Source organism: Pongo abelii, chromosome 1 (assembly GCF_028885655.2).
Source record: "Pongo abelii isolate AG06213 chromosome 1, NHGRI_mPonAbe1-v2.0_pri, whole genome shotgun sequence".
NCBI classification, from domain to species: Eukaryota; Metazoa; Chordata; class Mammalia; order Primates; family Hominidae; genus Pongo; species Pongo abelii.
The window spans coordinates 18,891,988-18,906,863 of NC_071985.2; the positions used below are offsets into that span (position 1 = coordinate 18,891,988).

General features: G+C 48.0%; 1 protein-coding gene across 3 annotated transcripts in view; it reads left to right on the forward strand.

Moving 5' to 3' along the window:
* Nucleotides 1-675: 675 nt before the first annotated feature.
* The window catches only part of PGBD5 (piggyBac transposable element derived 5), a 104,765-nt gene continuing 90,564 nt past the window's right edge, over nucleotides 676-14,876 (forward strand). For all 3 annotated transcript variants that reach the window (XM_054561715.1, XM_024239917.2, XM_054561727.1), the window contains exon 1: nucleotides 676-1,014. In XM_054561715.1, coding sequence (XP_054417690.1) covers nucleotides 684-1,014 — 331 coding nt within the window. In that variant the 5' untranslated portion in view covers nucleotides 676-683. The remainder of the gene's footprint in view (nucleotides 1,015-14,876) is intronic.

Here is a 14,876-nt window from a genome sequence, read left to right on the forward strand (position 1 = left end):
GTCGCCCTCTCCTCCTGTCCCCCGGTCCCGCCCTCCCCACCCCGCGCTGCGCGTGGCGGTCCCGGGCTGCGCGTCCCTGTAGGAGGAGACCGGCACTGCCGCCGGCGGCCCTCCCCCTTCCCGCCAGCCCCGGCCGCGCGCCCCGCCCCGCCCCACCCCGCGGAGGAGGGTGGGGGCGTTCCCCGCGCCGGGCCCGCCCAGCTCCCCCGCGGCCGTCCGGGCCGGGCTCTCCATTGGCCGGCGGGCGGGAGGTGCGAGGGGGCAGGGCCCGCCTCTAGCGGCTCGCGCCCGGGAAGGTCGGCAGCCGAGCGCCGGAGGCCGTGAAGAGGGCGCGCAGGGACGCGGCGGGCGCCAAGGAGACGCAGCGGCGGCGGTGGCGGCGGCGGCGCCTGGTCTCGGCCACAGCCTCTGCGTCCCGCCCGCCCTGGGTCGCCCCTGCCAGCCCCGCGCGCGGCTCGCCTCCCGCCGCGGCCCGCAGCCTGCGGCCCCCGAGCTCCGAGGGCGCTTCCCCGGGCGCTGGGCCCGAGGCGGCCAAGACGGCGGGCCGGCCGGGCACGGGGCGGCGGGCGCTGTGCTGCGGGCTGCGCTGGTGGGGGGCGGCGGGCCGCGGCGCGGGCCCGGGGCCCGGCGCGTGCGGCTGGGAGGCACTGTGGGGGGCGGGCGCGCGGGCGGCGGCAGGGGCAATGGCCGAGGGCGGCGGGGGCGCGCGGAGGAGGTCGCCGGCGCTGCTCGAGGCTGCCCGCGCGCGCTACGAGAGTCTGCACATCTCGGACGACGTGTTCGGCGAGTCCGGCCCGGACAGCGGCGGGAACCCCTTCTACAGCACCTCGGCCGCCTCGCGCTCCTCCTCGGCCGCCTCCTCGGACGACGAGCGCGAGCCCCCGGGACCCCCAGGGGCCGCCCCGCCGCCGCCCGGCGCCCCAGACGCACAGGAGCCGGAGGAGGACGAGGCCGGCGCGGGCTGGAGCGCAGCGCTGCGGGACCGCCCGCCCCCGCGCTTCGAGGACACCGGCGGTAAGGGGCGGCCCGCGGGTGGATGTCGGGGGCGGCGCTGGAACCGGGCGCGGGGGAGGCGTGGGTGCTGGGGCGGGCGAGTCCAGACTCTCCGTGGGCTTGCTTGTGGGTGTCTCTCCGGAAACAAATGAGGCTGCAGGAGCGGGGATCGGTCTGACTGCTCCTGGGGGCTCCGAACCCGTGGGTGGAGAGAGTGAGGCGGAGGCCGTGGCCAGCACTTTTCCAGTGACAATGTCGTCGGGGACCTTTTCCTTCACTTCCTGGGAGCACCCCAGCCCCTGCAGGGGAAGCCTGTCACACCTGTGGGTCGGACTTTAGGGGTGGATTCAAGTTAGGTTTTCCTAGTTGAGGAGGCTTCTCTGAAAGGCCGGCGTGGCTGGTGGAGGCAGGGGGAGTCGTTTTTTCACTGACAGCCCAAGAGCGAGCCTTACAGCAGGTGAGGGGGGCGAGGCAGGTAGGAGCTGGCCCAGTGAGAGTTGAGGGAGAGGCCACCCGCGGCGTCTTGACTCGGCTTAGTTTTCTCCTTAATCTGAGAAACTTTCCCTGTCCGCGCCATTCCAGATCTCTTGTTAAGAATGGGGAGGAGTAAAGGGACCGATTGGGCAGCGTTAAGGTGCTTGCTTTTCCGCCAGAAGGTACTTTCAGGTGTGTCCTGCTTACCACTGTGGTCACAGACAAGCCCCGAATACCTGGAGAAGGTGGCTAGGGTGCTGGCAGCTGCGGCTGCCCCACTCCTCTTCACTGCCTGTTTTTGTGGGAGTTGGCTGTTGAAACATCACCACTTCCTCTGCAGAAGCTCCGCAGCCTCTGCCTTCTTTGAAAGCTGCATACCAGCCGCCCTCTCATGCTGGTATTTCTTGTTCCACGGCCTTCTGTAGCAGGCCCGTGATCCTGCATGCTGTGTTCTTCCGTAGAAGTGCGCGCAACCGGTGTTGATGAGGGCCAGGGAGTGGCCGCGGTGGGCATGATGCGGCTTTTCCTGTGGCCTTCTCTGGTTATTGTTCAACCGGTCAGGAACACGGCACATGGGAAGGCAGGCCCAAGGGACCTCCAGCTGGTGCCTGGACTTGGATCTGGGCATTATGCTGCAGCCTGCTGGGAGGCCGGTAGGGTTAGCCGGACTCAGTAGGGAGTGGTCTGCAGACCTCTGGCAGGCTGCGGTGTGGATGCGCGGAGCTAAAGCTGGGCTTGCAAAGTCACAGTTAGCTGTGCACTGCTTTGGGGGTGGGTACATTTTAAAGCATGTGCATTTGGGCTGTAGTTAAGAGCTTGGGAATTTTCAAAATCATTGACTCTGTATAGTCCTTTTATACTGTCCTATATTTTCCAGGATGTCATTAAGGTCTCCTGGCCCTAGACAGCTGTTTTCCTATTGGCTCTTTAAGAATTGTACCAGTCCACAGACCTGGTTTGCCAGACTTTATGCCGTGAGCATCTGTGATCTAATTTCGATCCTGGAACATTTGAGATCCAGGTCCACCTGGGACTGCACAGCAAGTCTCTGCGTGTCTCAGGGCGAAATAGAGAACTTGTGCTAGGTCAAGCCTAGTTATGAATAAGAATCCTGAATGTGCTGATGTGAGAAGAGTGAGCACACTGAAATAAATTTTAAATCCATCTTCTATTTCTTAGTAACCTTGAAATGGGAGAAATTCTGCAGCAGAGCCATTTAATCCAGCCACCGCAGCACTTACGGTCATGAAGAGCAGGATCGTGTGTCATTTAGCGTTAGGTTCAAATTCTGCTTCCTGCAGATGCCCACTGAGTTCACACCTGGACCGAAGAATCAGGTCCTTTAACCAAAGACATTAGTGGTTATTGCCGGTATTTTTACCCAGTTTTGTTTTCCTGCCCTGTGTGGGAGCTTCTTTTAACTCCACATCTGATTTAGAATTTCCTCTTTGCAAATTTCTCCCTGAGGGAAATTTGGAGTGGTGGGGAATGGAGGGATGAGGTTGATGACTTGTTAAACTTGAATTCAGTTTCCCCAAAACAATGGAATATGATTTATGGGGGCTGAAAATAGATGCAGAAGCGTGGGTTTGGTCAGAGAAAATCCTTGCGCCTACCAGTGTGGAGGGAGATGGATGTGTTTATTAAGAGGCTGAGAGCTGCACCCCGGCCACTCGGAGAGCAAAGAGGATCAGCCTGCTAGGGTTTACCAGAGCACAGTATCTAAAACGCTCCGACAAGCGTGCGCTCCCCACTTGCAAAGAATGCAGCCTGGATCTCTCTTCCATCTTTGTTCCCCTGTTTATTAACAAATCTCACTGCATGCGAGAGTGGGGTGGGGAGGAAAGTAAGCAGGTGGCATTTTGATCTCTAATCAGGCTTTATAATGGAAAATTTATAATTCAAATTGCTCTTGCTGCTGGAATCAGATGAGGAAAGCACAGAATTCGAGATTTGATAGAGGCTTCCTGCCTTGCTCCTACTGTAAAAACAGGTATATGTGTATGTACATAAATGTGTATTTTATGGAAGTGTGCGGCTGTGTAAATATGTGTATGTAACTGGGTATTGTATGCAAATGTATATTGCTTGTGCTAGGTTTTTGGTTTTTATTTTAATCAGAAGGAGATAACTCTGATGACCTAGAAACCTTTGCAGAGTCGCTGTGCATGAGGGAGGTAGACACTGGGGACCATTATGAGCTGTAGTCAGAGCTGCCACATCCCCCTACCCCCACCATAAGGGAGTGCACACAGTAGGGAGATGCTTGGTGCCCAGCTCGGAGGGGGAGGGGAGGGAACAGTGCTAGTTCCTGTGCCAGCCCTAAAAGCAACATTTCTGTAGTTAAGGTTGGAAATCCTAGCCATTCTTCAGGCTGTTCTTGTCTTCCCAGCCCTTTCCTTCTGTTTTTCAGTGTATTTAGCTTCCTAGATCAGCCCCTCCAGAAGTGCGGCCAGTAATTATGGGTGGAGAGGGCCCTTGCCCACTCCTCTGTCTTCTCTCTCACCTCCCCTAGGTTCTGGCTGTGCATTGAGGTGTGGATTCCCTCGGGATGACTTAAATGCACACGCTATGCTTGCAGGGCTAGCTGTTGGGCTCTTAACCCCTGTGGAGATGCATGATCTGCCTGGGAGCTAAAATGCCTACTGGGAGTGCAGAGCCTAGGACCCTTTCTTAACCAGACTTGCAGCATATATCCCCCCAAAATAGCCCCCTCAAGCTGTCAGCCTGCCTGCCCACTGTGCAAATAACCAACACAGCATGCGAGCTCACTCTTTGGAAACAGAATGAAATTCAGGCCCGGCTGCTTTTTGAGCCTCTGCCCTTTTGGTTGCTTATTCTGAGCAGTCTTGTGATTCGTTTCTCGGAGGAGGCAGAGGAACAGACAGATTTCACAGATGCTCAAGGGCTCCCGTCTGTTTGGTTTGTCAGTCCTTTGTCATGGCTGGCGGGGATCTGAGCTGTTCACTCTTTCTATTAGAGGTTAGACTTCATAGAAGAGAGAGAGAGAGAGAAAAAAATATATATATATATGTGTGTGTGTGTGTGTATGTGTGTGTTTTCCCCCCATTTACCATATCAGTAACCCTCTAATCATTTAGTGGGGAGATATGACCTTGAGCAGCTGGAGAGAAACATATAGCATTGGAAATTAACACTGTTGAATGTTTTATCTTTACAGTATGTTGTTGGTTTAAAGCCTTTTTAACAAAAAGAAAAGAAAAATCTTTCTCTCAAAACCAGAATTAAACTGAGACACTTGGCTCTAAAGGGGTTTGTGAACTCAGAGACCTGGAACCCTTTCTATGGTGTTAAGTGTAAGACGCTGCTTCCTACCTTTAGCTCTGTACAGGATTCTGTGGCTCCAGGAGGAACTTTCAATCTTGGTGAGCTGCAAGATAATCTTAGGCAAAGCTACATAGTAATCAAGTGCAAGACTGTGTGTCATCTTGCAGTGGCTGCACAGAGTTCAGAGAAGGGAGCTTCCTGGGAGAGCTGTTTTGCTCTTTTCCCAGGAGTCTGTTCATGTAGGGGGTGAAACTGGGGCTGCTACTGCTAACCCTCAGTTCTCATTTGTCACTTGCGTTTTCATGCATTATTATCAAACTCAGTCTTCACAAGGACTCTGTGGCCGAGGAGTTGCCACTGCCGTGTGACTGGGGAAGGAAGTTGCTGCCTCCACTTTCCCGGGGGTGATGAGATTACCAGGTTAAGTGATCACCATCTAACTAGTCAGACTCAATAATTCAGGAAATGTAGTGCCTTTTTTTTCTTTTACTAGAACCTTTTTCAGTAAAAAATATTCATTTTTATAGTTATACATGAATTGCTTTTAGTTTTGGGGGGAAGTGGATACAGTTCTATGAGTTTTAACTCACGATTTGTGTAATCGATACCATAACCAGGATACAGAAGAGTAGAATCTTGCCAGGGTGTTGGTGGTATAGTGGTTGGGGTAGCTGCCTTCCAGAAGAGGAGAATCTGGATTTTTCTCTAGCTCCCTGTTTAATCCTTGCTGTCCCGAGTTGTCCTAATGAGCACTCAGAGCTATTTTTCAGGAGGTGGGGCTTTGAATACACTGGAACAGGTGGTGAGGTCTAACCCAGCTTTAGAGTCTAAAAACTCACTTTGTAGACTTCTTTTTAGAGGCACGGTCTCACTGTGTGCCCAGGCTGGACTCAAACTCCTGGGCCCAAGTGATCCTCCCACTTCAGCTTCCTGAGTAGCTGGGACTGAAGGTGCATTCCACCATACCTTGCTCACGCCTTTGTTTTTAAGGACTGTGATTGTACGTTTTTTTCTTATTAACAAGTTACATATATTCATTTTAGAAAATAAATAAGAAAAAGGATAAAAATTGTATTACTCCATTTTCATGCTGCTGATAAAGACATACCCAAGACTGGGAAATTTATAAAAGAAAGAGGTTTATTGGACTTATAGTTCCACGTGGCTGGGGAGGCCTCACAATCATGGTGGAAGGCAAGAAGGAGCAAGTCACATCTTACATGGATGGTGGCAGGCAAAGAGAGAATTTACCAGCAGGGGAAATGCCAGATGCTTATAAAGCCATCAGATCTTGGTTCACTTACTGTCACGGGAACAGCATCGGGGGAACTGCCCCCATGATTCAGTTATCTCCACCTGGCCCTGCCCTTCACACACGGGGATTATTACAATTCATGGTGAGATTTGGGTGGGGACATAGAGCCAAACCACATCAAAAATTGTAAAAATCAAATTATCTTCCTTTTCCCAGAGGTAACCACAGTTGACATACAGAATATGTGCTTCATATATCTTACATTACATTTTGTTGAGGGACCTGATTTTTAATTGTTATTAATATATTGTGAACATTTTCCATTTAAATTTTAAAAAGATGTTTTCATTGAATCTGTAATACTCCAGGGTTCCCTTTTGTTAGGATTGAGTTTATTGCCCCACTTCTCTCTCCCCTTTGTTTGCTGTTAAATTAGTGCTGTGGTGAACATTGTTGAGGCTTAAGTTTGGTTTTTTGTTTGTTTGTTTTTGAGATGGAGTTTTGCTCGTTTTGCCCAGGCTGGAGTGCAATGGCATGATCTTGATGCACTGCAACCTTTGCCTCCTGGGTTCAAGTGATTATCCTGCCTCAGCCTCCCGAGTAGCTGGGATTACAGGTATGCACCACCACGCCTGGCTAATTTTTGTATTTTTAGTAGGGATGGGGTTTCACCATGTTGTCCAGGCTGGTCTCGAACTCCGTACCTCAGGTGATCCACACACCTTGGCCTCCCAAAGTGCTGAGATTACAGGTGTGAGCAACCACGCCTGGCCTGAAGCTTAAGCTTATATATACATCCTCAATTTACTCCTTAGCATCAAATGATAAAGCAATATTGAGGTAAGGATTTTGCATATTTTAAAAGGTTTTGATATCTGTTGTGAAAGAGTCTTCCAGAAATGTACCTTTTTATGCCTCTGCCAGCAGTACCCCAGAGAGTCCATTAGAACATGCTGCTTACAAGGCAGCAAACCAGTATGCGATGCCCACCAGTAAGATGGCTCTTAGAGGAATATTTTGTTCTATTTTAATTTGTATTTACTTTTCACCTTTTAGTTTAGACTCAGGGGATACATGTCCAGGTTTGTTATAAGGGTATATTGTGTGATGCTGAGGTTTGGAGTCTGATTGAGCCCATCACCCTGTGGTGAGCAGAGTACCTAATGGGTAGTTTTTTGCACCTTGCTCCCCTCCTTCCCTCCTTTAGGAGTCCCCAGTGTCTATTTTTGCCATCTTTATGTCCATGTGTACCCAATGTTTAACTCCCATTTCTAAGTGACATCATGCAGTGTTTGGTTTTCTATTCCTGCATTAGTTCACTTAGGATAATGGCCTCCAGCTGCATCCATGTCACTGCAGAGGACATGATTTCCTTCTTTTTTATAACTGCATGGTATGCCATGGTGTATGTGCACCACATTTTCTTTATCCAGTCCACCATTGATGGGCACCTGGGTTGATTCTGTGTCTTTGCTATTGTCAATAGCACTGTAATGAACATACGGGTGCATGTGTCTTTTTGGTAGAACAATTTATGTTCCTTTGGGTATATACCCAGTAATGGTATGGCTGGGTCAAATTGTTCAACTCTCAGTTCTTTGAGAAATCTCCAAAGTTCTCTCCACAGTGGCTGCACTAATTTACATTCCTACCAACAGTGGAATGATTAAGTGTTCTAGAGGATTACTTTATATAATGAAGTTTATGTGTGTCATAGCACACATAGATTGCATGAGACATTCGTGCACAGCGCAGTGCATTCTTACATGGGTATACCTGTGTCACTACCACCCAGATCAAGGTGAAGAATGTTCCCAGTTCCAGATGCAGTGGCTCATGCCTAGCCTGTAATCTCAGCCACTTGGGAGCTGATGTGGGAGAATTGTTTGAGACGAAGAGTTCGAGACCAGCTTGGGAAACACAGAGAGAGCCCGCCTTCCCTAAAAAATATTCTAAAAAATTAGCCAAGCGTGGTGGTGCATGCCTGTAGTCCCAGCTACTCTAAAGGCGGAGGTGGGGAGGCTGCAGTGAGCTGTTTTTGTACCACTGCACTCCAGACTGTGGTACAAGCTGACAGAGTGAGACCCCATCTCAAAAAGAAAAGAAAAGAAAAACATTCTTAGCATCCTGAAGATTCCTACCTGCCCCTTCCCCATCAGTACCTCCCTGTCCCCAGAGGTAGCCATTATTCTGAGTTCATCACCAATACTTAATTGTTTTATCTGTAAGATTCTCCATATCGCATAGAGCAGTACTATCTTTGTATTGCTGTGTAGTATGCCACTGTACAAATATACTACAGTTTATTTACCTGGTGTGCTATCAGTAGACTTTTGGTTTGTTTCCAAACACGAAAGTTGCTACAAACGTTCTTGTACATGTTTTCTTGATGTTTGTATACATCACTTCCTTGGGCCATATATATCTAGGAGTGGGAGTGCTAGGCCATAGATTCAGTGTATATTTACCCTCAGTACAAGGTCTTTCAACTTGGGCCAGATAATTCTTTGTTGGTAGGGGGCTGTCCTGAGCACTTCAGGATGATTAGCAGCATCCCAGACCTCTACCCACTGAATGTTACTAGCACCCCTCCTCCCCAGTTGTAGCAAACAGACATGTCTTCACACATTGCCAAATGTCTCTTAGGGGGCAAAAGCACCAGGTATTGAGAACCACTGCTTTAGGAAGTGCTGTCAAGCAGTTTTCCAATTTACACTCCCACCAGCAATGGATGAGATGTGCCTCATAGTAATTCAGCCAGCACATTGAGCCCTGCTGGGATAAAACGAGAAGTTAGACATGTCCCCTGGGGTCCAATAGGAGAGACAGAGTGAAGGAAAAGAGATAAGTGTCTCTGGTGAATGCTGTGATCAGGGAAAACATGGATTTCTTTGGGATTCCAGAGGTGCCTCACTTCCTCCAGCTGGGCTGGAGAAGAGGCGGCGTTTCTGGAGGAGGTGGCCCCTGAGCTGCTCCTTGAAGAACAAATAACCAGTCAGGTGAAGAGGAAGGAAAAGTGTCTCAAACAGGAGAGCCATTTGAGCAAAGGGGAGAGAAGGCGTGCTGTTTTGCCCATGGGCAGTCGCGCTGGCCCCTAAACTGAGCTTCCTTACTTGAGACTTTCTTAGTGAAAATATCTTAAAATTTAACACCTATAATTATTACTATTTCAAGTAACTGTAGCTAGAATCCAAACTCCAGGTTCAGGCATGGATGTAGATTTACTTAGCAAACCCTGGATCCCACAGGGAGGGGGATTTGCCAAACATGTTGAGAACTGAGTACTTAGGGCAGAATCCATGGAGAAGCACTGAGGTCCTTCCTTTAAGGAAGGAGGAGGGAAAATGACAGCAGAAGGGAATGGGATAAGACCTTTATTGGTGAGAAGAAATACAACATGATCTTGAGGGTGGGAGAATACTGGAATCCCTGAAATATCTGACTATGGAGAAGGAATGCTTGCCTATCCTCCCACAGGGTATAAAGAACTTTCCTTCCCCTCATTTGTGAGTTGCAGGAAGCATTATTACAAAAGAAAGAAAAGCTGGCCACATTTAGGCATATATTTAAGAAGTTACTTTCATGAAAAAGTTTAGAACTACAAATCCTTCCACTTCGTATATCATTGCCATTGCTGCCAGCTTTAGCCAAGACAGTATCACCCCTTGGCCAGGCTGGTGGGGCTTTCATCCACTTGGATTCTCAGCCTCCACCTTTGTTGACTGCCCCTGCCCCGGTTTCACTTTCCCCAGGCTGTGCTGGAAAAGTGAGGTTTTACAAACACAAGTTCATGTACTCGCTTCTCTGCTTAAACTCCTCCAGAAACTTCCCATCCAAACCGAAGGGAAATCCAGATTCCTTAGCATGGCCTCCGGGTCTGTAGGTCCACCCTGGTCTTCCTCTCTATTGTCACCTTGTGGCACGCCTCCTACCATTGTCTCTGGCCACGTGATCTTCTGTCTGCCAGGCCCTTACCCAGAATGTTCTTCCTGACTTTCGAACGGCAGCCCTTGCCTGCTGGCCTGGTCTTGGTTCCAGTGCCACTATCTTTACCCATCTAAAATAACTACCTCCCCTCTGGTCTCTCCTGCACTCATTGCCACCTGCATAAGCTAATTTGTTTATCATGTGTGGAGACCTTGGACATTCTGGTCACAGTATATGGTAGAAATGTGGCAGGTGCTCAGTTTTTTTTGAATGAATGAACAAAGGAATAGATGGACACAGAAGTAGATTTTTAAATGGGTACGGGATTCAGTGCCAGTAAAGAATGTTCACAAGCTGAGCATTTCCAACACCCAAAATAGTGGAAGAGTTAATGGGGCAGCTCCACGAAGGAGTGAGGTTCTTACCCCGGAGGCACCAATGCCACCAAATACGAGGATTTTTGTGCTGGATGGAAGACCAAACTTGATGGCTACTGGGGAATTTAATACAATCTTGGGCTTCTACAACCTGCTCACTTCCTAGTGGCCCAGAGACACCCAAGATAGGCAGGAATCTATTAGGAATTTACAGGGAAAGCCAGCTGCTTGCACCCCTTTATTCATTTAACAAATGCTTGTATATCACTTACTATATGCAGATGCTTTTATAAGCACTTTCTAACTTATGTAATCCTCACAACCATCCTGTCAAGTAAATACTGTCATTATCTCTATTTTTAAAATGAGGAAGTGGAGCTACAGAGTGCTCAAGAGTAGACTGGTCCCTTTGATTAGGGGACTAGGAAGAATCATATTAGAGCAATGAGTGTAGAACATGCTATATGTGGGTCAGATCAACTAATTTATAACAAGTCCCTTGCAAAGGGCTCCGAACCAAAGATGATCATTGCATGGCAAACCTGTCTTCCCCCATTGCCTCATATTCTGGGCAATGGCTGCACCTCTTGGAGTGAGATGGGACTGCTGCCTGGTTTCTGAACAGTGCAACGTAAGCAGACATTCTCACTGAGGTCTGTCATCTGCCTGCCCACGGGGGAAGAGAGACCCACATGGGCAGGTGACAGGTCTCAGTGGGAAGTGGCCACTGCACTCATCTCTGCCAGGCAGCAGACAGGAAGCCAGTAGATAAATTCAATTTTGATGTTTCAAAGCCTTCAGCAAGCTTCCCTGGCAAAAGCAACTGCAAATGGAATCTGTCACCTTAGGAGTAACCAGAGGGGGAAGAAGGACAGACCTATTTTCTCAAGTTTGAGAAACAGGGTTACAAAGAGAATGTAAAGGATCAGGATACAGGGAGATTTTTCTGGGAGGAAAGACTGTCAACAAGTGGAATCACCCAGAGAGTGGTTAGTGGGCATCTTTCTTATTTGAGCACTTTTTTTTTTAGGCAGGGTCTCGTTCTGTCACCCAGGCTGGAGTGTACTTGTGTGATCACAGCTCACTGCAGCCTTGAACTCCTGGGCTCAAGCAGTCCTCCCACCTCAGTCTAAGACTGCAGTCTCAGCGGAGACTACAGATAGGCGCCACCATGCCCACCTAATTTTTTTTTATTTTTTGTAAAGACAAGGTCTCACTATGTTGCCTAAGCTGGTCTAAAACTTCTGGCTCAAGCCATCCTTCCACCTCTGCCTCCCAAAGTGCTAGGATTGCATGCGTGAGCCACTGCACCTGGCTTGTTTGAGCACTTTATGCATTTGGGGAAGGTGACATCTTCCACCAGTGCCATCTTAAATAAGTGTTCCCAGGAATTCCACTGCTGGGTTTGTGGGTGGGGATCACATGAAGACGTGAGGTTCCGTGAGTAGACATTCACTTCAGAGTGCACATGTGAAGCAGTCTCCATCTCCTTCCTTATCTGATGTAGTGACATTTGCTTTCTTCAGGTCCCAGCATTGAAGGTAAATACAAATGTCCTATTTGGTTTGCTCTTTAGTGCTGGTATTTCAGCTGAATTGCCTGTGTGTTTTCCTTGGCTGCATTTTCTTAGGCGAGCTGGGGTGTTGGAGCACAGCCTGTGGCATCTTAGGGGGATGTGCATTCAGAATGCCAGTGGAGACCTGGAACAGAACCTCATTGGAAATTGAGACAACAGTTGTTTTTCTTTAAGATTGAAAGAGGTAAATTACAGGTAAATAATAGCAAGGGTAAACTCACACCTTGTATTATAAATGTATAGACTCTGTCTCTTCCAGAAGTGTAGCAGAGAAGAAATACAAACATTTTGAAAAAGATGAGGTAAATTTAGGAAGAAGGCAAATGACATTGGGGAAATTGGAATAGTTGAAAGAGTGCAGCCTCCATTTCTGAAGGTAGTGTGTGGGATGCTTTGATGGGAAGGAGGGAAGATCTGCAGCTGTCTTTTGTTCTGCCTCTCAGAAAGGCATTGTGATGTGCACAGAGCTTTGGAGACCCACAGACACTGGTCCCAGCTCTGCCTCTAGATTGTCATCTCCCAGAGGGGTGACTCCAGGCACCAGATGGGATTATATAGGGTCCTACACAGGAGACATTCAGCCAAGTACCCTTTGCACTGTCTCTGTTGGGCTCCTAAGAGTGATCCAATGTTCGTGATCCCAAACGACTTACCTAAGTCACATGCACCTTGGGGTGTGCCAACATTCCTTCACCCCATCAGTTTATCAGCCGCAGAGGTAGAAATTTTAACATGAAACTAAAGTAGAACAGCCCTGAGAAGTTTTTGAGTGTAGGCTTCATATCTTCTTTCAAATACATTTCATACATTTGGCAGATATTTATAGAGTGCCTACTCTGCACCAGGCACTATGTTAAAAACTGGGGATTGATAAGAAGAAGAGGTTCTAGCCCTCAAACAGCATAACTCCTGGTGGTGAAGACAAATGGCCGATCCACAAATAATTGTGATGCAGTGTAAGAGGTACTGACATGAGCAGGTTGTCCTAGGTCCTAAGGGAACACCCAAGAGGACACAGCGTGAAGGCGTCTTTAGCCACAGAAAACATGACAGATGCAGATGGTACCAAGAGAAACCAAAGAATGACATGAAGTTTCATGCAGTATATATTTTTAATGATTTTAAAAATCTCTATTGCATTTGCTTTTTTATACCTGCTTTCAATCATAATCTTGTCTGTTTTTGCACATCCTCCCTCTCTTCCCCTCCCCACCCTTTTATGAGATGGGTGTCTGTGCTCTGTTGCCCAGGCTGGAGTGCGATGGCACGATCACGGCTCACTGCAGCCCCTACTTCCCAGGCCCAAGCAATCCTCCCACCCCAGCCTCCTAAGTAGCTGGGACTACAGGCGTGTGCCACCGTACCTAATTTTTTGCTCGAAATTCTGCTCCCTAACAGCTCCAGAATATCTCCCTCTGAGACAGAATAGGGAGGTTGGCTCCGAATGGGAGTGTGGATGGCTGTGCCTGAGTTCTGACCTGCCACCAGTAGTTGGATTCATATTTCCATTAGGGAGTGCAACTAAAGGTAATATTTACCACAAAGCACAGTAAGTCCTCACTTAACATCATCAGTAGGTTCTTCTGCGACTTTAAGCAAAACAATGTACGGCAGGCCCTTGAATAATGTCTTTTTGTTATAATGTTGATGAGAAAAAATACTGGTTTTCTTACATTATTTTGCTTAAAGTCACAATTTCCAATAACCTGTTAATGACTTACTGTATGTTACCCTGAAACTTGGACTGGGAAGGCAGGTGGTGGTTGTGGAGTTAAAAACAAAAGGAGGACTTTTTATTAGTAGTTGTAATACTGCATGCAATCTTTAAAAAAATTATGCATGCGAAAATATATACAGTTGACTCTTGAACAACACAGGTTTGCACTGTGTGGGTCCACTTATACACAGATTTTCTTCCACCTCCACCCCTGAGACAGCAAGACCAACCACTCCTCTTCCTCCTCCTCCTCCTCAGCCCACTCAGTGAAGATGATGAGGATAAAGACTTTAGGATGGGCCGGGCGTGGTGGCTCATGCCTGTAATCCCAGCACTTTGGGAGGCCGAGGAGGGCAGATCACGAGGTCAGGAGATTGAGACCATCCTGGCTAACATGGTGAAACCCCGTCTCTATTAAAAATACAAAAAATTAGCCGGGTATGGTGGTGGGTGCCTGTAGTCCCAGCTACTGGGGAGTCTGAGGCAGGAGAATGGTGTGAACCCAGGAGGTGGAGCTTGCAGTGAGCCGAGATCACGCCATTGCACTCTAGCCTGGGCAACAGAGCGAGACTCCGTCTCAAAAAAAAAAAAAAAAAAGACTTTAGGATGATCCATTTCCCCTTAATGAATAGAAAATATCTTTTTTCTGCTGGGGAAGTTAAAAATTATAGATTTTCAACTGTGTTGGGGTCAACCCCTCAACCCCTGCATTGTTCAAGGGCCAACTGTAATTTTGTTGATAAGCATTAATATAATATTATACATGGTTCTTGACTGGAGTCCTTTTTCTGACCCTTTTCCCTTTTTTTGTTGGAATTTCCCTCCCTTCTCCTTCTCTATCTCTGTCCACATAACCCATGTAGAAAACTTGGTGCTCATACATGAACACATTTTTGCATACATGTACGTGTGTAGGGTTTTTCTTTTGGGGGAGGAGTTCATTGTTTAACAAATACGAGTTTGTTTTATATACCTTTTGTCAAGCTCTTCTCATGAATATCTTCTGTTTTACTTCATTTTTAAAAACTTTTATTAAATGCCTTTTTAGCATTTGTTGCTATTATTGCTATGATTCTATAGTCTTTTCCATATTTAATTTGTTGATGAAGTGAATTATATTGATTTCCTGGTACTGAGGTACCCTTATGTTCCTGGGATAAACCCAGGTTGGTCTCAGTATGTAGTTCTCTTTGATATACAGCTGAATTATGTTATTTGCTAATATTAGTTCAGAGTTTCTGTAACAAATCAATCATAAGCCAGATTTGT